This window comes from Lates calcarifer, linkage group LG10 (genome assembly GCF_001640805.2).
Source record: "Lates calcarifer isolate ASB-BC8 linkage group LG10, TLL_Latcal_v3, whole genome shotgun sequence".
Classification (NCBI taxonomy): Eukaryota; Metazoa; Chordata; class Actinopteri; family Centropomidae; genus Lates; species Lates calcarifer.
The window spans coordinates 3,466,514-3,491,099 of record NC_066842.1 but is presented as its reverse complement, the minus strand read 5'-3'; the positions used below and the strand labels follow the sequence as shown (position 1 = coordinate 3,491,099).

General features: G+C 39.8%; 1 protein-coding gene and 1 long non-coding RNA gene across 3 annotated transcripts in view; one reads left to right on the top strand and one right to left on the bottom strand.

The window, feature by feature from the left end:
- Window positions 1–126: 126 nt before the first annotated feature.
- On the top strand, window positions 127–23,758 carry tmtc3 (transmembrane O-mannosyltransferase targeting cadherins 3). The gene is given in 15 exon segments (XM_018692652.2): window positions 127–271; window positions 1,016–1,229; window positions 1,526–1,744; window positions 4,902–5,001; window positions 6,580–6,695; window positions 6,850–7,022; window positions 11,606–11,672; window positions 11,674–11,859; window positions 14,968–15,116; window positions 15,488–15,608; window positions 15,817–15,928; window positions 18,383–18,486; window positions 19,211–19,380; window positions 19,820–20,046; window positions 21,560–23,758. Coding segments are annotated over 14 exon segments (2,805 nt in total). The 5' UTR covers window positions 127–271; window positions 1,016–1,040; the 3' UTR covers window positions 22,432–23,758.
- LOC108894141 (uncharacterized) overlaps window positions 6,855–24,586 on the bottom strand; it is a 52,035-nt gene continuing 34,303 nt past the window's right edge. For both annotated transcript variants that reach the window (XR_001962766.2, XR_001962764.2), the window contains exons 2-4: window positions 18,972–19,065; window positions 8,017–8,090; window positions 6,855–7,037 (exon numbers count right to left, since the gene is read on the bottom strand). This is a non-coding gene — a long non-coding RNA (uncharacterized LOC108894141). The remainder of the gene's footprint in view (window positions 7,038–8,016; window positions 8,091–18,971; window positions 19,066–24,586) is intronic.

The following is a 24,586-nucleotide window of genomic DNA, read 5'->3' as shown; positions in this document are numbered from 1 at the left end:
GCGGATATAAAATTAACATTTGATACTCATACACCGCACTTTCAACTTGGTATTAGCCGCTTATGCGTAGTTTTTTAGAGCACCTCGTCTGTGTCGGCTACCGTTTAACTTGCGCGGTCACCTTTGCACCGGAAGTGATAATGACGATGTGTTGAAATAGCTTGCCTAGGTGGAATGCCGCTTGCTGAATTGTGTATCCCGTATGTGTGTGTAACCATCCCAGGCTATTGAAATCACTCCTGCCGTCACCGCCGGCATTGTTACAGACACGGTAAGTAGGAAATTCAAGAAGGACCTAAAAATTACATCATCATCCACCTTATTTAGTTTACAGACGGGTCACAAGCTAGATAGCGTTAGCTGCTAAATTAGCTTTATCGTTAGCTAACATTATGTTGCAGCAGCCAGTCTGAAAATATCTCAACATGCTGCTTGAGGTATTTGTACTCTTACATCCCCGCGATCGGCCGGTATCAACGTATATCTTATTGATTTGAACAATGCCTGTTATTAGATCGCTGTTTAACCACTTAAATATTCCATAGCAATGGTTTTAGGCTGCTGCCAAGGTACACCCTCCATTGCTTTTACACCCAGCTGTCACTGTATGGGACCGGTTGCTAGACTATTAGATTTTTTACCATGTAAGGTAAAATCCCCGCCCTTTGTTTAACTTGTTGGGTAGTGTAGCTGCCATGTTATAACCCCCAAATTCCACACTAAAATGATTCATAACACATAAGAATCAAACAGGGTGGCAGATGATAAAAGTGGTAAAAGAGGTGGGATTTGAGTCATCTTAACAGAGTTGAGTACTGTGGCACGGAAGCAAGTTATAGAGAGTAAAATGTGAAACATGGTTGTGTATGAACATGTTATATAAGTCCTTTAGAGAGGTGCATTGTTGGTAGAATTGACTGGTTGTTTTGAAAATATAATCCTAATCCATCTACTTAACATATCTTGGTGTCAGCTAGTTCTGATATGCATCACATGTCTTTGTTTTTTTGCACAGTGATCAATGACGGCTTTGGTCAGCCATGGCTATCGTGTCATGGAAGGAGATTTTACTTTTGACTGGACTGGTGGTGGGATGTTACTGGAACAGTTTGTCATGCGGCTTTGTGTTTGATGATGTCTCAGCAATCCTTGACAACAAGGACCTACGGCCCTCAACCCCTATCCGCAACCTATTCCTCAATGACTTCTGGGGAACGCCCATGGCTGAGGTAAACCATGGTCCAGCAGACACCTGTATGCTTCATCAGTGAAGGCCTACTTTTGGTTTACACTTAGAAAAATGACATTATTGATAAAAGCACAAGTGATTCTCTGGTATTTTGAGGATAAGGGTTGGTTTATTTGGAGTTTTATTTGGGTCAATGAAATGTATGGTATAAACTTGAAGGAATTCAGTTACAACAGCATCACTCAAAACCTTAACCTAGCATTTGCATAGTTATTAATGTCTCCCATTTAGTCAACTGACCTGCACATGACCGCATAAATGTGTGTCCTCCTACAGGAGCGGAGCCATAAATCTTACCGACCGCTCACTGTACTCACCTTTCGACTGAACTACCTCTTCAGTGAGCTGAGCGCAGCTTCATACCATCTGCTCAATGTGGTTTTACACGCTGTAGTATGTGTGCTCTTCCTGCGAGTGTGTCGGCTGTTCCTGGACAAGACTTCCAGCTTGGTGGCAGCTTTGCTCTTTGCTGTGCATCCCATCCATACTGAAGCTGTAAGTATACATTTACAGAGTGAAGGCAAGTTATGTACGTTTTTGCCACAAAAAATCTTTGATGATAAAATGATAAAATCACAGTAACTGTTAAACTGACTCACTGACCTTAGTTTTAAAGCTGAAGAGGTTTCTTCAGTGAAATGGTATCATCACTTTCTTTTCTGTTGAAACAATCAGTGAGAGATCAATTTCAAGTGTTAAGTAAGGAGCTATTAGTTATGGAAAGGAATGAACTTGTGATGTTTGTTGGACTGTTTTGTTACACACACTAGTGCAGCATGGGGTCACCACTAAAGAGATACTGTTTTCTCAAAAGAAGCTTTTTTCCCCCCAAGTGTACCTATTTTATGAGATCTTCATATGACTTCTTGGGCAGAAATACTAATTATTTATCCCAGCTTCAAGTAAGACCCCTTTATAAATTTAAAGCTGTACACCAAGTTATGCCCCACCACACTGGAAAGATTAGGAGGAGAAATGCTATGGGAGGGATATTATAACCCCACTGTAAACAGCAGGCACACAACCCATCACTACTGCACCATTCCCCTGTTTGACTTGAGCTTAAACTGGGCAAAATGTATGCAAAACATAATAATCTTGGTATGTTACAAACCAGATAACATGTCAAGACAATCCCTAGTTCACAAGCATCCATCTACAACTGTATAACCAAATATTATAGGAACAGCGTGGCGTGAAATGCAACCATCCACAAATACATTGCACAAAATAGAAAAGCTGATACATCAGGTCAGAAAAAAGTGATGTCCAAATTGTTCATATACAGTAAAGTGTAAAAAATAAAAATAAAAAAGGCTATGGTGTATCAGTCATATACACATACTGTACATGCCTTTACTGAACAGGGGAGAAGGATAAGGAAATCACATTATTGTAACATCACCTCTCAGCATTGCTCCAACATGCCCACCACCTCTGCCTGCAGGGCGGACCATCATAGCCAGACAATGCCTCAGTTTTGGCGCTTCTGAAGAGGTAGCTGTATTTATGGTTTCTCCACAGGATAAATACTGGAGATTTTGTACCATTAGAGCTAAAGAATCCCCTTTAAGTTACACTGGATTTATAGGATTTTTTAAAAATAATATAACAGTGACCAAGAGGTGAAACAACTGACCACATGGTATATTGTTAGATCCTTATGGCCTGCTTAGACACCCCCTCCCCTGTTGTGGACTGTGCTTAAGTACATGCTTTTAACTCACTTATAAGGAGATTAAGGAAACCGCATTTAAACCCCTCCTGTTTATACAGCAGTGGTTATCAGTCCTCCTCTTTTCACAATGGACATTGTTCTGTGCTGAATTTAAATCTTTCAAAATTAGTTATTTTTTAAAAACGTCTTTTTGAAATTGAAACTTACTTGTTAAGGCTGTTTATCACGGATGTTATCCAGATCACAAAGTTGTGCGAATTTGATAAGAAACCAAAAACCTTTTGCTTATTGCTGATCATTTGATCTTAATCTCATTCTCTTCTATAGGGCTTGTCTGAAAAGCCTCTTCCCCAATTAGGACTTGTAATTTATCCTATTGAGCATAGCTGAACTGATGACCAGGCAGGCCCTGACCAGATCAGAAAAACAAAGAAAACATTCTGCTTCTTGGGGTGGAGTGCTACTGTTACACAGCATGCACCACTGCGCCAATCTTCCTCATGGTGTTCTCTATGCAGAGTCTCTCAGACTTCTTGAATGGAAACGATTTGCCTCACAAATGAGCCCATAGAGTTAGTCCAGCAAATGCCCTTCATGTTATCGCCGTCTGGAATCTCTCTCTGAACGGATCATTTGTTTTTGAGTTATGCTCCAAGCACTGAAGGTCCCTTCATGATAAGTACGTACAAAGAGTCACTGTGTGTCCCCATGTCTTCCTCGGTGTGTTTTCTGGTTATCTGTCTTTTTGAATGGAGACCATTTTTAAGTATCTCCCAAGTACCTTCAAATACAAATTATTTAGTGTACTCCACAACAGTATCTTAAGGCTCTAAAATGGCATTGTGGGAAAGCACTCTGAAAAGCTGCCCCTCCCCAACGCTGTACAGACCTACAGTAAATGGGATTTGTAGTCTGAGTAATTCAGCCAAATTGAGCTAACTGTAGTCAGCCTTTCAACCATTCTGTTGAATTAGCTTTGATGAACTGACAAGACAAATTTAAGGCTGTCTCTAAGCACATGTACTGCATGTTCCCTAGATTTCTTCCTTTCCTCATTACTGTGAAAATTTCTCCTCTTTGACTTCCCTAATGTTATGTGACCAAATCACATTAGATTAACTTATTAGAGCCACTGTAACAAGTGATAGCATATAGTAGGTAAAGATCTATTTAGATAATGCAGTTCTTTGCTTCGTTTTGGAGAAATCAGTGTAAACAAACTGGAACACTGAATGTAGGATGGGAGCAAACAATGCATGTTTTCTCAGTGTCTTTGAAGCAAAATGGCCCCTGTACAAGAATTTGCCCATTTTATCATTTTATCAAGTGACCTAATGCAGCATCACCCATTCAAAGAACAATATCACACACATTAGTTGATGGTTGAGGTTAAATGAGGAGCCAATGAGTTAACAGCAAGGAAAGAACAATGCCTGTGTCTTGTTTAATCTAGATGTTAATACCTTCTTCTAGGAAGCTGTAAGCCTCTTCTTTAAGGTTACACACTAGATAAAATAGACTGTTTTTCTAAAGTAAGTCAGTTTCTAAGAACTCAGGCCTTTGGTTATGGTAGAAGTGAGAATGTTGTTTCTTCCACACGAGGGCAGTCATCATTTACACAAATGACATACAATGCTGTTAGAGAACCTACTTTACGGAGATGTGAATCTGCTTGCCATGAGTTGAGATGATTTACCTGAATAGACCTGTTTTCTCAACTGGATTCAAGGACTTAAACATGTGGACTCTAGTTACTGCCAATTGTAGACATGTGTGCAATATTTTTCAAAGAGACTATAACAGAGCTTCATTCTGTGCAATAGTTTGCTCAAGGTGTATCAGGAATATCCCACTGTGGGACCTACTCCTACACTTTTATCAGCCACAGCCTCCCACAGGTTGAGTAAATTAAGCCAGTTTTAAAAAATGCTCTTAATGTGCTGAAATACTAACTGCTGTCCTTGTTATCTTTAGGTCACAGGTGTGGTTGGCAGAGCTGAACTTCTTTCTTCAATCTTCCTCCTGGCTGCTTTCCTAGCCTACACAAAATCAACAAGTGCAGACCACTCCATTGGTAAGTCTAATGCACCTGTATGGCCCATGAACAAGACATACTGGGTTCATGTCATGTAAGCTTTCTTTTCCCATGTGCCCTCTTATTAAGACTGAAATCTGATCTTTGCCAAGGTCTTTGGCAATGCTGCTGTCCTCCTCATTCATTAAAAAGCAGAAATGGTTCACTGTAAAATGTTTGTGTGAATGGGGAGGTTTGGGCAACAGATTTTTGTTTGGATAGGATTAAACATCCTGCTCTGGGAAAAACTGTCAGGGCTCAAGGCCAATTCAGTTTTAATTTTGAAAACAGACTTGTTTTGATGGGTGTTCCTTGCTTTGCAGAGGTAAATTAAAATGGAAAGTTCCACACCTGTTTCTTGATGTCTGCTTTAATTATATTTACACTGTTACAATGTTCATTGCTGAAATTCTGCTGAAGACGCTCCTGAATCTTTTCATATATGGCTGGTAATTTGGTCATTTAGTCAGTGGGTGAGGATTGTCATCGATCATCAAGTCATGAGAATAACTAAGTTTTAACCACAGACCAACCAATACATGATTTTTAAGGTTGATACCAATAGATATGAAGGATTCGATTGCCAATAATAAATCGCAATGTCCTGTGTTCGCATTTGGCTGGGGACTTTTGTTGCACATCATTCCTTATTTGGGCAGGACATTTTATAGTTGAAAAATTAGTCAGTGCGCTCTGGTGAAAACTATGTGATAGCAGTACTGTTACTGAATTATGTAAAATACACAGTGTCTTCTGCATTTCCCTAATGCAGTTTCTAGTTACTTATCGACTAAAATGTGCACAGAAATCAGCCAATATTATGACCCATGCAGACATATCGGTTAGGCTCTGATTTCAGCTTGTAAATCTCTAAGGTACTTTGTTCTTTATTTGGCTTGGCTTGTATTTGTATAGGTTGTTGTGTTGGAATCAACTGCCAAGTGTCTGCTAGCACTATTTCCTCAGCCATTTGGCAGCTCTTCTAAGCTGTGTCCCAATTCAGATGCTATATCTTTGAGAGACCTGAAGCTTGAACCTGCTTTTCCCTTCCCTAATGAGAAAGTCTAGCCTCACAGAAGCCAAAACTAATGGTCCATTCAGACAGTTCTTTCAGAGTTTATGACCAAGATGTTACCCCTAAATTGGCAGACAAAAAGAATGAGTAACACTACAAAGCAGGGACAAGTTGTGATGTTTCTCTTAAACACATGATCGATGACTGGCGAAATAGTGTGCTGGGCTAAGGGAAAATATATCTATATAACTTCTATTATCCTGTAATGTATACTGATAAACAACACCTACCCTGATAACAGGAGCAAACACAGGAGTTAATTGACTTCCATTATTTTCACCCTCAGTGTCTTTTTCATCGGTTGGGTAAAGTGCAAGTGGCATTTTACAAGTGATCAATGACCACCTAAGTGCAAATGCCTGATTATATATTTCCCAACTCTACAGAGTGGACAAATAATGGATTTTGGGATACTGAAGGCTGCAAAGGATGAAAGGGCTGCGTCCTCCAAATTCATCGTCATATAGGTTTTCTGTTACTGATGTATATTGTTCTTTTTTCAGTTTGGGCTCCCATCGCTCTGACAGTTGTTCTAGTGGCTGCAGCAACACTGTGTAAGGAGCAGGGAATCACTGTTGTCGGCATCTGCTGTGTCCATGAAGTATTTGTTGCACAAGGGGTAAGCCTCCCCAGTCTTACTCACTTTATCATGATGGAATAGTCATTTAAAGTATTAAAAAATAAGTGAAATTCAAATCTGAAAGTGTGTAGGAACCCTGTACACTTAAATGTTGACCTCAACCTTCCTTCCTTTTTACTGTTTGTACTCTCAGTTTACCTTGCCCATGCTGTTAGACACACTGCGGCAAGTCCTGCAGGGTAAAGACGGTTTCCCCTATGCCGTGCTGCAAACTCTGCTGAAGCTCATTGTCCTCGTCATCAGCACCCTGCTGCTTGTCATCATCAGGGTTCAGGTCATTCAGTCCCAGCTTCCTGTCTTCACCAGGTAAGCCACGTTCTCCTGTCAGCAAAAAAAAAAAAAAATGCTGCTTGAATTGCATTTCAGTCTTAAAACCATTAAAGCAATTCCATCCAATGTTGACTACATGGTTTTATAACAGTATCAGGAATTAATTTTATAAATCACACATATTAAAGTAAAACTATTTCACAAAGACGTTTATTACTCTGAACAGCGGGAAGTCATTATTTTTTTGATAATAATTAGTTTTATAGTGTGTTGTAGTCAAATCTTGAAGTCAGGCCAGTTTTTAAAAAGTGTAGCTCTGCAGGTGCTGCATCTTATCTGCACAAAAGGAGATGACATTTGTAGATACTAAAGGGTGATGGAATACAGTCAAAGTCATGATTTGAATGTAAATGGATTGCAGGATTATATAAACACATTATACTAGTCTAGTTCTTAATTTATTTCAGATTATGTAATAGTTTACGTAATGTCTTTATTCATTTGATAAAGTAGAAAATCTTCCCATAGCGTCTGACTCTCTGCAGCTGATGGATGTGACTAACAGGCCTACGCTTATTTTGTAGTGCACAGAGCTCTGCATGTGAGTGCATTATACATAAATGTGCATTGTAGTTCTTATTCAGCACTGCTCTAATTCCTCAATCTCAAATGCTGACAGCAACCAGCTGTGTGGGGTTCAAAGGCCAATGCCACAGCAACCTGAAAACCACTATAAATATAGTCCCTGATCCTCTTACACGACAGTGGATTAAAAAAAGAGTAAAAGCCTTTTTTTTAAATTTTTCTGTTCCTCAAAATGATTTCCACAAAATTGTGAGCATTCTAGTTTGGCACTGCACCCCTTAACATAAGCTGCAATTTCTGTTTGTGTAATATTTATGGTGTTGGTGGAGATAACAGTGAAATTCTTATCACTGCAGAGGAATTTTATGATAAACGAGTGAGTGCGTGGAGAGCACAGGACTGGCTCTTGCTCACAACATTGCGAATAAAATAGTACCTGCTGTACCTTGAGACAGGCGTAGAGGTCAGTGCATCCCTCCTTTGGAGCTTCACACATAGACCCTGTGCATCACAACACATCTGCAACACAATAAGCAACAAATCATAAACTAATCATATCTTCACATTATTATTGTTAGTAATTATTGTGATTTATGGGCTAATTATCAAAGAATATTTATACAGTAGGAAACGTGATCAAAATATTCCAAGACTGCACCTATAAGCAAAAACTTTGGGTTATATAATGTAATCCCCAGTTCTTTGATAACAGTGAGGTGTTTCACTATGGGGAATCACTTTGGTGTGACCAACTACAGAAGCTCCAATAACACCACGTCTGTTAGTGACAGACCGGTTCAACTGTGCTGGGGCACGCCCCCCTGTATTAACAGGTCGACCAGCCCCTCTCAAGTCATTCCAGACCGGTTTCTTTTTGTGTCTATGCAAGGAGGGATGTGATGGTAAAACACCTCACTCTGTTATCAGAAGAAGAACCGGGGAGTATGTTAAGTAACCCAAAATTCTTTTTCTAACATTGTTTGGTGTTTTATTATGGGAGATACAGACCACTCCAGGATTACATAAGCTTCCCGAGGCTATAAACATATTCAGCCTGTCCAAGGACGGCCCAGAGACGTCAAGTGTGAGGGGTAGCCCAGCTTGCTGTAGCACAAATGTACACATACACCTGCAGTACCTGCACTGAGCACAATGTGTTCAGTCTCTGCTCCTCACCTGAGGAGAAAGGAGGAGGATGAAAAGCCAAAAGCTCCACAGTGGGACATCTCTAAGCTGACTCAGCCACCTTCGACACAAAAGCCGGGTTGGGTTTCAGAGAGACAAACTTCATCCCTACAGCCTCCATAGGCTCAAATGGGTAATGAGATAAGTTAACCGCGTACCGTGAGACGTTAGCAGAACTCCAGGCACTCGGCCCAGCTAACAAATTAATGCTAGCCGGACCCTTGAAGGCTCCAATGACGCCTTGTCTGTCAGTGACAGACAAGGCGTCATTGGAGCCTCCGTAGTTGGTCACGCCAAAGTGATTCCCCATAGACAAACACCAAATGACGTTAGAACAAGAACTATACCTGATTTAAAGTTGGAGGTTATTGTCTACAAAATAGACATCTTGTGCACTGATAACACTCCCTGGAAACCCCACTCTGTAAGCACATCAAGCACCACCTGCGTCTCATGCTAGATCTCATCCACTGTGTCAAAACAGTAACCCTTCTGCTTGAATTTCATTTTGGGGAAGAGGAAGAGGTCGGCAGCCAAAAAACCTTTACAAAGCCGCTACTGTCTAAGAAAACAACAGACATGCTCGTGGTCGCAGTCCTGACCTGACACACCTTCTTTGGTCTTGGAGATTGCAGGCTCTTCCACTATGAAGACTGCTGCTTGGTCTGTGGGTTGTAGCTAGATGATTCAATCAACTCATGGTTCAGTTCGATACTCAATACAGGGCTCCCAGTGCAACACACTCATGATAAATATAAGGATATATTTAATGAAGAAAGAATGAAAACACACCAAGATGTTAAAATTCTTATCCATTCCTTTTTAGTGTAAACTGCAAAAATAAAGTCCCTTATTTCAAATATATTGTTGCTACAAAACCTAGTTTATTACACTGTTTACCTTATTGTAAACTAAATTGTAAAAATAAAATCTTTCTTTCAGTTATTCTCCGATCCTCGACACACAGTCTGCACAGTCTGTCTTTTGAAGCGGCAAAACCACAATCTGAGTGGAAAAAAGACAGACATCTGCTTGCATGGAGGCGTAGCTGCACTAGGAGAAGGATAAATTCAGTATTTAGATTTAGATGAACTATGTGACCAGTGAGAACACTATGGCAGAGGCCAAATATTAATTTGGATTTGGATTAAATATTTATTGCATCTAAACAATTTTGAAATGGTCTGCAAAGGATTCCACACAGAGTCAAACTAATGACAATTGCTTGTGAAGATAACATTCCAGACAATTAGGCTACATGTGCTAATCCCCTAGCTGTAATCCTAGACCTGTCTCCAGATTGTCTGGGAGAAATTCTGTGTTTGAGCCATAACAATACCACATATTTAGATTATCGCCCTACTGACTGTGATTCGTTTCCACAGAAGTGGTCTTCTGAAACAATTCTGCTGCGCCAGTGCAGCTCAGATACAAATAGGGGCTAGAGGTGCTTACCTAGAACACAGAAGAGACAGATCACGAATTAAGGATGTGGGATGTCACATAGCAGCTGTATAGACAAAACATGTTCATTGTGATTACAGGCTAAACCCTCTTCATTCACAGTTAAGATTATGTTGTCAGAGCCTTCACTAGTTAGGTTATAGAGTTCTATAGATTTTTATTTTATTACAGTTGCTTTTATTGTCAAATTATTTTTGCACCACATGAATTAGTCAGTTGATGTTGAAGTTTAAAATTTCTGTTAATATTTGCGACATCATGGTCTCTAGAGGATGAATCTTAATATTTTTTTGACCCCTCAATGCATATTACTAAGCGCAAAATAAAAACAATTAATCATTTTTATTTCAGATGGCCTCGTGGCCTTTGCTTTAGCATTACTATCGGGAAAAACTGGACTGGTTTATCAAAACATTGAGATTTCATCTCCCAACTGGTGGTGTTGGGATTAGGGTTGTTATGGGGAGCTCTGGGGGCTCACCATGATGACAGAGCGTGGGGGGGTATCCTGTACCAGATTAAATGTAAAAAATGTAAACAGTAAAATTCATCAGTCTGACACACTGAACAGGAACATTCATACACACTGACTGTCCCATGTAATAGAGACAGATGTAGATATATATTGTATATGGGTATATGGGTAGATGGTTGAATGCGACGCTGACTCCTCAGCTAGTACAAAAGATAATAACAACAAACACATAAAACTTAAGATGCAGTATTTTATGAGGCATGGTTACTGTTAATGCTCTTCATACATCTAACATCTCTGTCAGATGGTTGAGGGTGAAGACCGCAGTTCAAGTCGTCTAGAAAATACAGTATTATCAATGAAATTTAATGCATATTTTTTGATATATTGCAGACTTGTGTGCTTGTAAAACCTCCTGTTTTTACTGTAAAATTAGACTGGTTTTATCTATATAATGTAGCTATGATTCAACACATTCCACCACAATGTCATATTTTCACAGTTTTACTGCTTAGCTTAGGTTTGCATTAACTATGCCCTGGTCTTGAGAGGCTATTGTACATAAATGAAATGCTAATTAAAGGTGAAAAGCCCAAATCTCATTCCTAGGTTGAAAATAATGTACAGTGTGGAGGTATCTGTACATCCTGACATGTCCTTTCCCGACTGAATTTAGACATTGTTTTGCCTCCTTAAACCTAGACCCATGACTGACCAGGTCCAATCAATGTGTTCCCTTAGTTCTGCTCAGTTTCCATGACATAGCTGAATGAGGTCCCATCTTAAATACACCACACGGAAGTGTTTACTTGCATATATTTCTACATCTTAAACAAAGAAACTGTAACAATGTTTTTGTTAGTCGATGTTTGTTTTCTACCCAGCTTTCTTCTCCTGTGTCCTCTTGTAGATTTGATAACCCAGCAGCAGTCAGCCCCACTCCCACCAGACAACTGACTTTCAACTACCTACTTCCTGATGAACGCATGGCTTCTGCTGAATCCCTCAGAGCTGTGCTGTGACTGGACTATGGGCACCATTCCTCTGGTGGAGTCATTCCTAGACCTCCGTAACCTGGCCACACTGGTGTTCTACACTTTTCTGGGCCTGCTAGCTTACCACAGCCTGCGCTACAGACACAGCTCTGCCAAGACCGTCATCATGGTGAGAGGAAGTGCATAATCCATAATAAAAATAGACTGGAAGCATCTCGCTTGAGAAAGTGAGATTTTTATGTCTTAGATACTCATAAACAAAAGCTTATAAAACACATCTGTCTTGGAGCTTCCAATATTAGTTAGTATAGATTACTCTAAACCGTAGGTCCTTTTTTCTCTCTGTTACAGAAATGGGTATATTCACTCTGACATACTCAGCTGAGCTGAGAAGCTCCATTTAATATTAATAGCTCAGAAATAAAAGGACTCCTTTTATGTTTTTTACCCTTCAGAAAGATCATGCTGTATAAGGTCAAGAAACTGGCTTTTTTAAAGTGGTTCCTCGTGTTCACCAGCCACAGCTTCACAGAAACAGATAATGATGATTTATCCAATTAAATTGGACTAAGACAAATTTTATTACTGTGGCCTGTTTACCATTGTTTAGGGTCACACCGTTGTTCCTTGTGTTATGGTTTTATATGATTTGTGTGACATTTTCTACTTCATGTTGTTGAACCATTAACTGCGTAACAGTTGACTGAAGAACATCAGAATCAGCCGTATCATAAAATAAAAAAATATATATTTTTAAATTTAGCAAACCAAGTAAATAAAATAACAAAAATAGGCTATAATGGCCCGTATAAAGAAAGAGAGATAAAACATACACACACACATCTTTGAAGAAATGAATGAGTGGTAATTGTTCATTGTGGCACACAGAAACAAATTAGCATCTGTTGTGCAACAGGCCTATGGCTCTCATACTTAAAGGTCAGTAAACTTCCTCACAGAATTGCACTTAGCTTCACTTTTAGAAAAGGGGACCACAAATCACCACAAAATAAACTGAATTCTGACCTTTGTAGTGTTGACTCTGGTTTGCTAAGAGCATTTTGGAATATATTGCATAACAATATCATACCACATCAACCTACTTAGCATCATTGCAAGGCTGCCAGCTGTCTCACATGGAGCATGAGACCCATTAAATTGTTTTAGATAACAGTTGTTTACTGAGGAGCCCCACTATTCTGTTTCCTACCTACAGTATGATGGCTGCTGGCTGTGCACTAAACTGCAGCTAATGATTATTCATTATCAATTTAACTGCTGATTATTTTCTTGATAATTGTTAAATTAATTGCCTAAAAAATATCTGACAGTACGCCGTCATTATGTCCTGAGGGCCATGTTATTATCTAAATATTGCCTGCTGTCTACCAACAGTCTAAAATTCAACAATAATAATCAGACTAAGAAAATCAGCTAATTGCCACATATGAAAAGCAGAAACTACTGAATTCTGAAAAATGACAAATGAGGCCCAAAGTCTCTACAATACATCTTGAAGGATAACTGCTGTATTTTTTAACCTGGGGCTTATTTTTGGGTGTAAATGATTAATAGGGACAAAAATCTGGAATCAGTGCAGTATCGAGCAAGAAGAAGTTGAAGGTGTGTGTGGCAAACACAAACAAACCACTGCTATAATGTAACTTCAAAGTACATCCACTACAGTGTTTTTTTCACTCAGATTGTCAATATACATGTCTGACAACATGTAATACAATACAATAATAGTAACATAAGTACTCATAAATTGCTCAGCCACAATCCCACATGTCAACCATATAGTTTTCACAAGCAGATCCCTGTATAAACCTCTGACAGCTTTTCCTCTTTTTGATTGCACTGATGCTATATACGAGGGTCATTCAATAAATAAGGTGAATTTTTCGGTATAAGGACTTTTAATACAGATAGAAGCTTACTTTTTAAAAAATTTTTTTGTTTTACTTTTTTTTCACATGGATTTAATTTCTTTTGCAGATTAAAAAAACTTTGAGAGTTTTGGCGATTAACAAAGATGGCCGACCAAAAACAATGTTCCAGGATTGAACAGCGGTCAGTTATCAAGTTTTTGGTTGCTGAAGGGTGCAAACCCATTGAAATTCATAGGAGAATGTCAACTGTGTATGGTGCCACATGTTTCAGCCAAAAAAATGTCTACAAGTGGGCTAAATTGTTTAAAGAAGGACGGAGCAGTGGGAAGGTGATGCTCACCGTTTTTTGGGATATGCAAGGCCCAGTCACCATTTCATTCCTTGAAAAAGGAAGCACTGTGAACAGTGCTAACTACTGTGAACTGCTGAGGCAGGTCAAGAAAGACATAAAGAACAAATGCAGGGGTCATCAGTCAAAAGGAGTCATCTTGCATCATGACAACACAAGGCCTCACACAGCAGCCCAAACGGTGCAGACCATCAACGAGCTGGGCTGGGAACTGCTCCCTCATCCCCCTTATAGCTCAGACCTTGCCCCTTCAGACTTTCACCTGTTTGGTCCCTTGAAAGCGTTCACGAGAGGCACGAAGTTTGAAAGTGACGATGAAGTCAAAAGTGTTGTGAGCGACTGGCTGAGACATCAGTCCAAAGATTTTTACGCTGAGGTAATACGGAAGCTTGTGCACAGATGGGAAAAGTGTGTGACAGTGCTGGGAGACTACAGTTGAAAAATAAAAAAAAAGTAAGCTTCTATCTGTATTAGAAGTCCTTATACCAAAAAATTCACCTTATTTATTGAATGACCCTCGTATAATAACGTACAGAGCCTCAGGCTACAGCTTGTACGCAACCTACAGTATCAGATCTCTTGGCATCAGCTTATTCTACACATGCCGAGATGCCAGTAGGACCTTTTCATATCTTATTTAACCACTAAAACAACATCAGTTGTTTTTGCATGTAAGCACTTATTATAGGTGACCTTTTTGGACACTGAATCAAGGACTACAACTTCATTATTCTACTGATGATTGTTTCAATTAATTCTTTTGCTGAAAAAATATCAGAAAATACTAGAAAATGCCAATTATCATCTCCCAGAGTCCAAGGTGATGTATTGAAATTGTGGATTTGTCCAGCCGATAGTCTAAAACCCCAAACTACTATCATATATGACCTGTGAATAGCAGCAAATCCTCACATTCAAGATGCTAGGACTCATGAATTGCGGGCCCATAAACTCTGAACTTTGCTATGTAGTTTTCAGAGCATTGAAATAAGACATCTCATATGGACTGAAGTAATTTCTTGTCTTACTCCCTCAGGCCCTGTCTTTGATCGTCCTGCCTTTCATTCCTGCATCCAACCTCTTCTTCCCCGTGGGTTTTGTTGTGGCAGAGAGGGTACTTTATGTGCCTAGCATGGGCTTCTGTGTTCTTGTTGCACATGGGTTCAAGATTGTCTCACATAAAGGGTGAGTGCTCGTCCAAAATTATTCCTTTATAATGTTAAAACAAACAAACAAAAAAGTACAATCTGTCTATTATGCCAAACAGTTGAAAACAAATTACTCACACCTTTGTGCCTCAGGAAAACACGAATAACAAAACAAACCATTTCTGTTGTTGTTTTTCACCAGGCAGTTGTTACCATAATGTTAACAGTTACTCCAATTTTGTGTGGCCACAGTTTTGCCCTTTATTTTCTAAAATGTAGTGCAGACTTATTAAAATTAAATTAAATTATCAGGTTCTCGTAAATGTTAACTGTGAGCAATCTGAAGTTTTTGGTCTATTTTATCACCAAATCAACGTAATTTGAAACTCTTTTAATTTTCCTTTGTAGTCACTGGAAGAAGATTTCCTGGCTAATGATTGGAGTGCTTTTAACTACACATGCAGTGAAAACTTTCAACAGGAATTGGGACTGGGAGTCAGAGTATACTCTATTCACCTCTGCCCTGAAGGTAAGATGGAAAGGATTAAAGCAACGTTGCCAGAATATCTTGGCCCACCTTGCCAGTGTCTGCTGCATGTGGAACACATCATTAATCACCTTGTGATAAAAGCACTGATTACAAAAGACTCGTCCTCTCCAAAGGATGACAATGGCTCTGTCTTTCAAAACAAAACAAGCTTTTTCCCATGTTTGTCTGTCACTGTCTGCCCCTTCAGGTCAACAAGAACAATGCCAAGTTGTGGAATAATGTCGGCCATGCTCTAGAGAATCAAAATAATTATGCGAGGGCTCTGCGGTATTTTCTCCAGGCCACTCGTGTTCAGCCAGGTAAGAAACATAAATCCGACCTTCATAAATCATCACACTATTTGGACATTCATGAATGAAAAGATGGTATCGCACGTGTAATTAAAAAACGTAGGGGTGTAACAATGCACCGTGATACGATACATCGCGATTCAGAAAACGTGACGATGCGCATTGTGACACTGAACAAAATGAATTGTGAGGTGACTGATGAAGTGAGCGCTGTGTCCTGATTGCAATTTTCTCATCTTCCCCTAACCTCTGACAATGTAACAGCATCTGGCTGTTTCAGATTCCATTCGGTCAGACGTCTGGAGACAGCTCGCTTTCCTAATGACCACTAATCAGCTGACTCAGTGACTGTAGCAAGTCGACCCCTCTATTAATCTTATTCCTCTTGCATAATTGTTTTCTCTGACAGTTAATATTTTTCTGACTCATCATCTCTAACAGCTGTAATTCTCAGCTTTTTGACAGATCTATCATTTCTGCAGTAAAGACGTCGGTAGATGCTGTGAACTCGTTTTCACTCGTCATTAATTTATTTCTTCTGTTGCAGCAGAACATGATACAGCAGCTTCAGAAACTCCTGCAGCTTAAACTGAACTAACCAAAGACTTTTAGAGCTGATTCACTCCGAAAAACTCACCATACACAGACCGACAACACTTAGCAACATAATTAGTCTAAACAATCCACAACGCAACACTCTAAAATACCGTAGTTACACTAATACTCGCTCCATTCAAAAAGAATATTGGTTGTAATAAATGGTTGCAATTGTACCAAAGGATAAATACTGCCTTAAACTATGGCCAACACGGTGTCCTCTCTTTTTGCACTGTAATCTGCAGAACAAGAGAATAACTGCAAGAAAGATTTTATTTTTACATTTCAACTGGAATTTAGTTTACAACAACGAAAACTCTGTAAGAAAGTGGGTTTTGTGGCAACACATAAGAAATAATAAATAAGAAATAAAAAATAAAGGATCGAATCGTAAGCCCTGTATCGAATCTTGACTGAATCTTTACACCATTAAAAAAAGTCTATCAGGGCATGTCAGATTCTTTCACACGATGTGTTGTTTTGAGTGGGATACATGAATGATCTTTAATGAACCTTTTCTGAGAATGTCAGAGGTGCTGGTTTATTTTTTGAATTTGTTGAGTTGTTAAGCAATTACCCTTTTATGTGCATTTCAGTGTTTTCTTTTCTTTTCCAAGTCAGGGTTTGCTTGTGTTTGCCAGTGCGGTTTTCCTGTGTGTGTTTGTATGTGACTGCAGAAATTAGGGCAAATTACACTTAAAAGTGCAGTTGGATGAGTGAGATGACAGATTTTTCCCACAGCACACAGTCCTCATAGCACCATGAGATAAAAGATACCAGGTAGCTACTGCATCAGTCACAAATACTGTCACCTAATATGGTAAGAAATTGTATTTGCTTAACAACACATCACACAATAAACTGTTTCTGTTAATGTTTCCATCCTCTAGAGCTCTGATCCCTTGTGAATCCTACCATAAAAAGTGACCACACTCTTGAAACAGTCTATCAAAGGCTATTATTTATTACTCATAGGATCACTAATAGCTTCCACTAATGCAGCTGCTAGTTTTCCTATGGGCCACAATGGAACATAAAGAAAAGGCACAGGAAAAATGTGTAATCTGACAAAGTAAGAGGAAATAGTCCAAATTATTACAAAACCAAAGAAAAAATATAACTCAAAGACAAACTAAAGCTTGACTGTGCAAAACGAGGTTAAAGTGAACATGTAAGAAGGTATTCTATGTAAGAGTAAAATTGAATGAGTCAGGTTTCTAAGGATCCCAGGTGGATGCCTGTTGGAAATAAACTAAAATCTGATATAGTAACACTTAACCTCTAATTCAGTCCAGGTGACCTTGTTCATACTCTTACATTACCTCTGGATTTTTATTTTCACTACTCAGAAACTCTCTACACATGGTTAGCAGCCACGTTATTGTTTGATGAATCCATAAATTATAATCTCAGAACTCATGACTTCATGCACCTGACAAACTTTTACTAAACTTACATTTAATTTTAATACATAACATGCAGTTAAACCCAGCAAGACCTCTCCCAGTGTTTGTTTTGCTTGAAAGTTTATTTTTCAGGAAGCCTGCCGTAAGCTGAGACAGCCACACTTTTGCCAGTTCACCACCCAAGAGTGTTTCCCCAAGATTAATGATGTAAACACATTAACCCCATGAGGATTTCCTGCTATGCTAATCGTCAAGCATCAGCTCTGCTTGTCCTGACTGACCCTTTTCAACACTTCACTTTTCTTACTGGTTCCCAGAAAGATTATTTTGCTTTTAAGCTCCTCAAAACAAAGTTTCACTTTTCGCTTAAATACAACATTAAGATTTCTTATTTCTTTTCTTACTTAAAATTGGACTTTTTTCCATTGCTTTTTCCTTACTCAATACAATGTTCTTACAGATGACATTGGTGCTCACATGAATGTTGGAAGAACCTACAAGAACTTGAACAAGTCCAAAGAAGCAGAAGATGCCTACTTGGTTGCCAAATCTCTTATGCCACAGGTATTTCACCGTGTTACACACAGACAACAGATGTTTGGAGCAAGTTGCATGGAGCTACGCAAAAGCCTCAAACACAACACCACTTTTTCATTCATCAACTAGGCAAAGCAACAACTCTTGGCTCTTCAGCATTCATATATTTTCCTTGCACACGTAATGGTAGCAGATCAGATGATCCACAACAACATCATGCATCCAGTATATAACTATATGTGATGCAGAGAACCTTTTCAAGCTTTGCTTGAATAATTGTCAACAACAATCCCTCTCTGAGCGGCTGTCTTTTTTAACCGTAAAGTATGTTTGTCCATGTTTGTCATTCTCATTGTTTCTTGTTTTGTTATTGTTGGTCTTGGCACATGTCATAGCACACTGCAATTTAATAACTGTCTCTAGGCTAGTCTGGGCTAGCACCTGATGGAATTCATTTTTAAAAATTTAAGAGGCAGCTTGCTCCTTACTTCTCTAACATTTTTCTTACTCACCACAATCTTCTGTAGCAGTCCAATTGCTGATTTAGCAGCAGATGTAAATCAGCAGAACATACAGCCATAGCCGCCACCACCAACAAGACTCCATCTAGAAAATAGAGCGGTAATAGTCAGGAGGGTTACAGTTAAAAGCATATTAACACTAACACCAAACATGTTCCATTCCTTTAAATTCATACTTGTCAGACGTTACCAAAGCAGTGAGACTAACGCTTTCTCTGACCACTCGTCAGGTTATTCCTGGTAAGAAATATGCAACACGTGTGGCTCCAAACCATCTAAACGTTTACATAAACCTGGCCAATCTGATTCGGGCCAACGAGTCACGCCTCGAGGAGGCCGACCAGCTCTACCGACAAGCAATCAGCATGAGACCAGACTTCAAACAAGCCTACATCAGCAGGCAAGAATTTTAACTTTTTATCCATCAAGATTTCATAAGCACAATTTATCAACCTTCATTATTCCCACACATGTACAGAAATTTGAATAACCTCAGATGTTCAGTCTGTTCTAACTCAAGTACCCCCTGCATTGCCAGCTATGGCAATAACACACAAATTCTTGGATTTAAATTCAATACCTTGTTTCTTTTGCAAACACCAGTTAGTAGTTATACCTATACCTTCAAGTCAGCGCTTCCTTGTAACCAGATCTCAGCTTTTGTTTGCCCTGAGTGCTGCAAAGTTTTTAGATTCTCACTCCATTATCACCTGCATTCAGGCGTGACAAAAAATGCTGTTATTGATAGATTTTCCAGTAATTCATCCATCCATGCTGTGACTCCTGATTTCTCTATTTGCCTGTTCAACATTTTAACTGATTTTTTTTGTTTGACTCAGAGGGGAGCTACTGCTGAAGATGAACAAGCTCACAGAGGCCCGGGATGCCTACCTCCGAGCCTTGGAGCTTGACCGCACGAACGCTGACCTTTGGTATAACCTGGCTATCGTCAACATAGAGATGAAGGACCCATCAGAAGCCCTGAGAAACTTTAACCACGCCCTGGAGCTCAACCCACGCCACAAGCTGGCGCTCTTCAACTCAGCACTTCTCATGCAGGAGTCTGGTGAGTGAGATCTGCCAGGTCTGCAATGAGGAAGTGAATAGTTTAAATCTAATCCAGTCTCCAGCTGGACTACAAGTAGGACTCGGTTTGATAATGGAAAGCATTACTTGGCACCTCTTCAAGGCACACAAAGGAAATAACCTCATATTACCTTTAGGGTGTAACCAGGTTCTTACAAGTTGGCACTGATGCTGCAATGAACCCTACGTGCACCAAGCTCATGGCCAAGTTTCTGTCAGGCCACTTCAGTGACTCTGTGACGACAAAAACATTTCATAAGTAGTTATATTTACAGCAGGTTTGATTGGAGGTTTAGGCGGTTTATATTAGCTTTTCCACCCATCTTGTCTTTGTCTTACAACAGTGTATAGGCACTCCACCAACACATTGCTGCTGCGAGTTAATGAGACACAGGGAGAACGTTTACAAGGACATGTCTATTTAATTTTATGTAGGGTTGTGTCAACAAAACTAACAGAGAGGTGAGTCATTAAGGTAGCAATTCTAAACAGAGCACATTTTCCATCACAATCTCTACAGGTGTAAAGGGGTTTATCAGAAACTCCTTGATTGATGGGGTAGCAGACAGTTAATTTGTTCCACAAAGGTTGTGACATGTGACATGTACTGATGAATAAGTATTAAAAACACTGTCAAATAAGATTGGGCAACATGCTCCACGTTTGTCAAGTTTCATGCAGCCTGATTTCTTCATTCTTCAGACTTTATCTGTCAAAAATGGATGTGTCACATTTTTTTAATTATTCTCTTCACTTGCTATAAACAGAGCTTTTTGTTTCTTTGAGTCCTGAAATGACAGTTTTTTTTCCTCAGCAGGGACAGATCACCTCACCATCATGTAGTGTCCCTTTGTATGGACATGAAACACAGCATTGTCTGTGTCATTAAATTGTCAGCGTGAATGAACAATACATGTAGGACATCACACATACATGTGATTTGCTTGCTTTAACATTTTGGTTTCATTCTATAGGAGTTCTTTATTTGTATAGTCCATTGTTAATACTCAGCTATCTCTCAGATGACAAATCAGATGACAAAGTTCAACAAAGGGTCACTTGTAAGCTGCAGCATTACAGACTGTGTAGCCCCAACAGCCACTACAAATACTCTGCAGACAGTCTTAAAGCTTTTTGAATGTTCAAACTGCTTGGTTCTTTGTTGCATAATTCCTCTAACCTCTACACTTTCTGTAGCAAGTGGCCAGGTGTACACAGGTGTGCAAGTTGGCAGAGCTCCAAGCATGCCACAAATTATTTTCTTGTCTTCCTTACATTCTCACTTCCGCCACTCTCTCTGCGTTCACCTTTTTAAATAAATCACTCCAACTGGTTTTATAAGGGCGCTCTGCTTTTGAAAAGGGTTTAAATTTCTCAAGTAAATACCAAACTCTGAACAACAGGCAGACCAGTGTTTTTAGGTTATATTCTCTATACTCAGTAGTAGTAGTAAAAACCTGACACCTTATTCTGTGTCTGCTTTTATGTGGCAGGTGAGCCAAAGTTCTGGCCTGAGGCTAACCGTCGCTTCCTCACCTACGTGGAGGAGGAGCCTGAAGATGCCAACGGCTACTTCAACCTCGGCATGTTGGCCATGGATGCCAATGAAAACGCAGCAGCTGAACGGTGGATGCGTAAAGCCATTGGTTTGCAGGCCGGCTTCCGCAGTGCCCTGTTTAACCTGGCACTGCTTTACTCTCAGTCCAAACGCGAGATGGATGCGCTGCCTGTGTTGGATGAGCTTCTGCGCCACCATCCAGAACACATCAAGGGCCTAATTCTGAAGGGCGATATCCTCATGAATCACAAGAAAGACACCCGTGGTGCTAAAACCTGCTTTGAACGCATTTTACGCATGGACCCCACCAATGTGCAAGGCAAGCACAACTTGTGCGTGGTCTACTTTGAGGAGCGTGACCTGCCACGGGCTGAGCGCTGCCTGGAGGAAACACTGGCCCTAGCACCGAACGAGGAATATGTGCGTCGTCACTTGAGCATTGTGCGAAGTAAAATGGCTGCCATGAGCGCAGCCGGGCAGCTGCTTACTTCGGCAGACACCATGACAGCAAAGGAGGAAAAGCCAAAGAGAGTTGAGGAGGGGACAAAGGAGGTTGCTCAGGGTGAGGAGGAAGGGAGGGGTGCTGATGCCATTGGAAAGGGGGCTGGGGCTGAGAAGAATGTGCGGAAATCCTCTCCAGAAAGCCTTGGAGGTGTGGGCGTGGACCAATCAGAGTCTTTGGACAGTAGCCAGTCTGACAAGCGGACTAAGGGTAAGTCCACTAAAGAGATTAAAGATATAGAGGAAAAAAGGGCAGCCGCCTTGAAGAGACTAGAGGAGATAGAGCGCATATTAAGTGGTGATTGACGTTGTTGTAATTTATAGCTGCACTACTTTTATAGAGCTCTTTAATGCTCTAGGATAAGACTGCATTTTCCCTCTCAAAAATATGTATTCTTAATCAATTGCCATTTTATTTCTTTGATTTAATCATGGGTTTGCGGGCCACTCAGCATGGTCCTGTTGTTCTAACACTAATCGTGTAAAGAAGGGAAACGTTGATCAGCACGTGTAACTCGTTTAACAATAAGCACAAAGCCAATTTGGGATAATCTATTTAAAGCTTATGGCAGATGTAGATGCCAACGTGTGTGCTTCATCTGAATGTGATTTCACATATCATAGATCTCCAGTAGTTATAAATATTTGTTTTGTTTTTCCATGTGTAGTCATTGTTTATCACTGGATTTTTTTTTTTTCACTAAGATGTGACTCACTCCTGTGTGTTATTGTTTTTAAAAACAGAATGATTGTATAATGGACAATTAAAGGAAATGACGTGTTCCCCAGATTTCCTCAAGGCAGGATGATATCTACAGAGTGGATGCCTCTAAATAACCCAAACCACAGTACATCAACGCCAGGCTTATGCTCCATTTCAACAACGTCTACTAATCTTTATTGATCTCACTCGGCACTTCCTGCCTCTACATCATCAGCTTCTGTGCTCACAGCTGCCTTCACCTCAAAATTTCATTGTGATCCCATCTAAAAGACTATTATCTCATTCCCTTTGTCACATTACCCCCCTTTGCATCTCCATGCCTGTCTGCCATACTTTAGACACTACAGTCTCATGAGAGATGAATGTTTTTCCTGCTTTTCTCAGTAAACTGCTCCAATACACACGGCTTTGACCTGGCCAACAACCACTTGACGTGACTGGTCAACAATGACGCACTCTCATCCACAGCGTCAGGCTTCATCGTGTGTTCATTTTCCAAAGTTCCTTCCACTTCACAGGGGGAATTTTCACAGCACATTTGCAGAAAACAGATCTTCCCCCTTCATCCTTTAGCTTACCGACACCAGGATGTTCCACATTTTCAACTTTTTGTAGTAGCCTTCGTATTAACAGCTGTGATCACTATACTCAACATCTCTCTGTAGTCACAACTAACATTTAAAATTTCTGTGGCCAAGCGCACAAATTACTTAACGCAAAAGGAAATTATAAATGCACAAATCTCTCTTGTTCCTGATTCCTCAGGCTTTTCTCTTCTATCATAACGCCACTGTAAAACCCAGTGCCTGATTGGCTGCTTTCCAAGAGGTCTGGTGATTTTAACAATTATCTGCTCTGATTGAGAACACTTGAAGAATTTAGAGGCCAATAATTGATCATCAAACAACACATTTGTTTTTGTACAAAAGGTTAACAGCATTGCCTCAAAGGGAGCCCTGACAGTCATGAACTTAACACGAGCGGACCTGTGATTGTAGCTGTGAGGCAGGGTCAGCAGTGTTCAATTCATCACGGTCATTACAAAGCAAATTAAATACAACGGTTTCTTCCATGCGAGCTGATGTTAATGTCTTCACAGCTCCCATGATCCCATTTTCACTTCACAGTGCAATAATTTGTTTCAGTACGATGACTCTGCTCAGTGCAATTCTTCAAAGTGGAACTAAGGAAAGAAGACTGATTACTGTAAGTTAGGAGCACTGTGGTGGTACTAAGGAGCCTTGCTATGCATTGACCTTGTTTAGCCCTAAAATTCTATGTACATATATTGACAGTGCACTTGTATCCAGTGTTATTTATTATTTTTATATGCACTGCAAATGCTGTAGATGTTTTTTGTTTACCAATGACAGTATGCTTTAAATTCATGGTGCATTATTTTGTCTACTACTTTTCAATGTGTACTGTCACTTGTAAAACATGTCATAGATGTTTTTCACTTTTAAACAACAGAGCCCATGTCGGTGTTAAACATGTATGAACTATTCAATCAACTGTCTGCCCCAAAAAGTAGGTACAGCTTTGAACGAGGAAGTGTCATTTTGCAACATATTCTGTTTCACCTCATTTAGCTGAGTAACAGATTTTTGTACGATTTAAGATTTTTTTTTTTTTTTAATGGAACAGCCCTTGGTGGTGGTGGGGGGGTCTAGGTTATTAAATAAAGTGAGATGACCACTTGTCACTTCTGCTGTGCTTGTCTTCTGTTTGCAATAT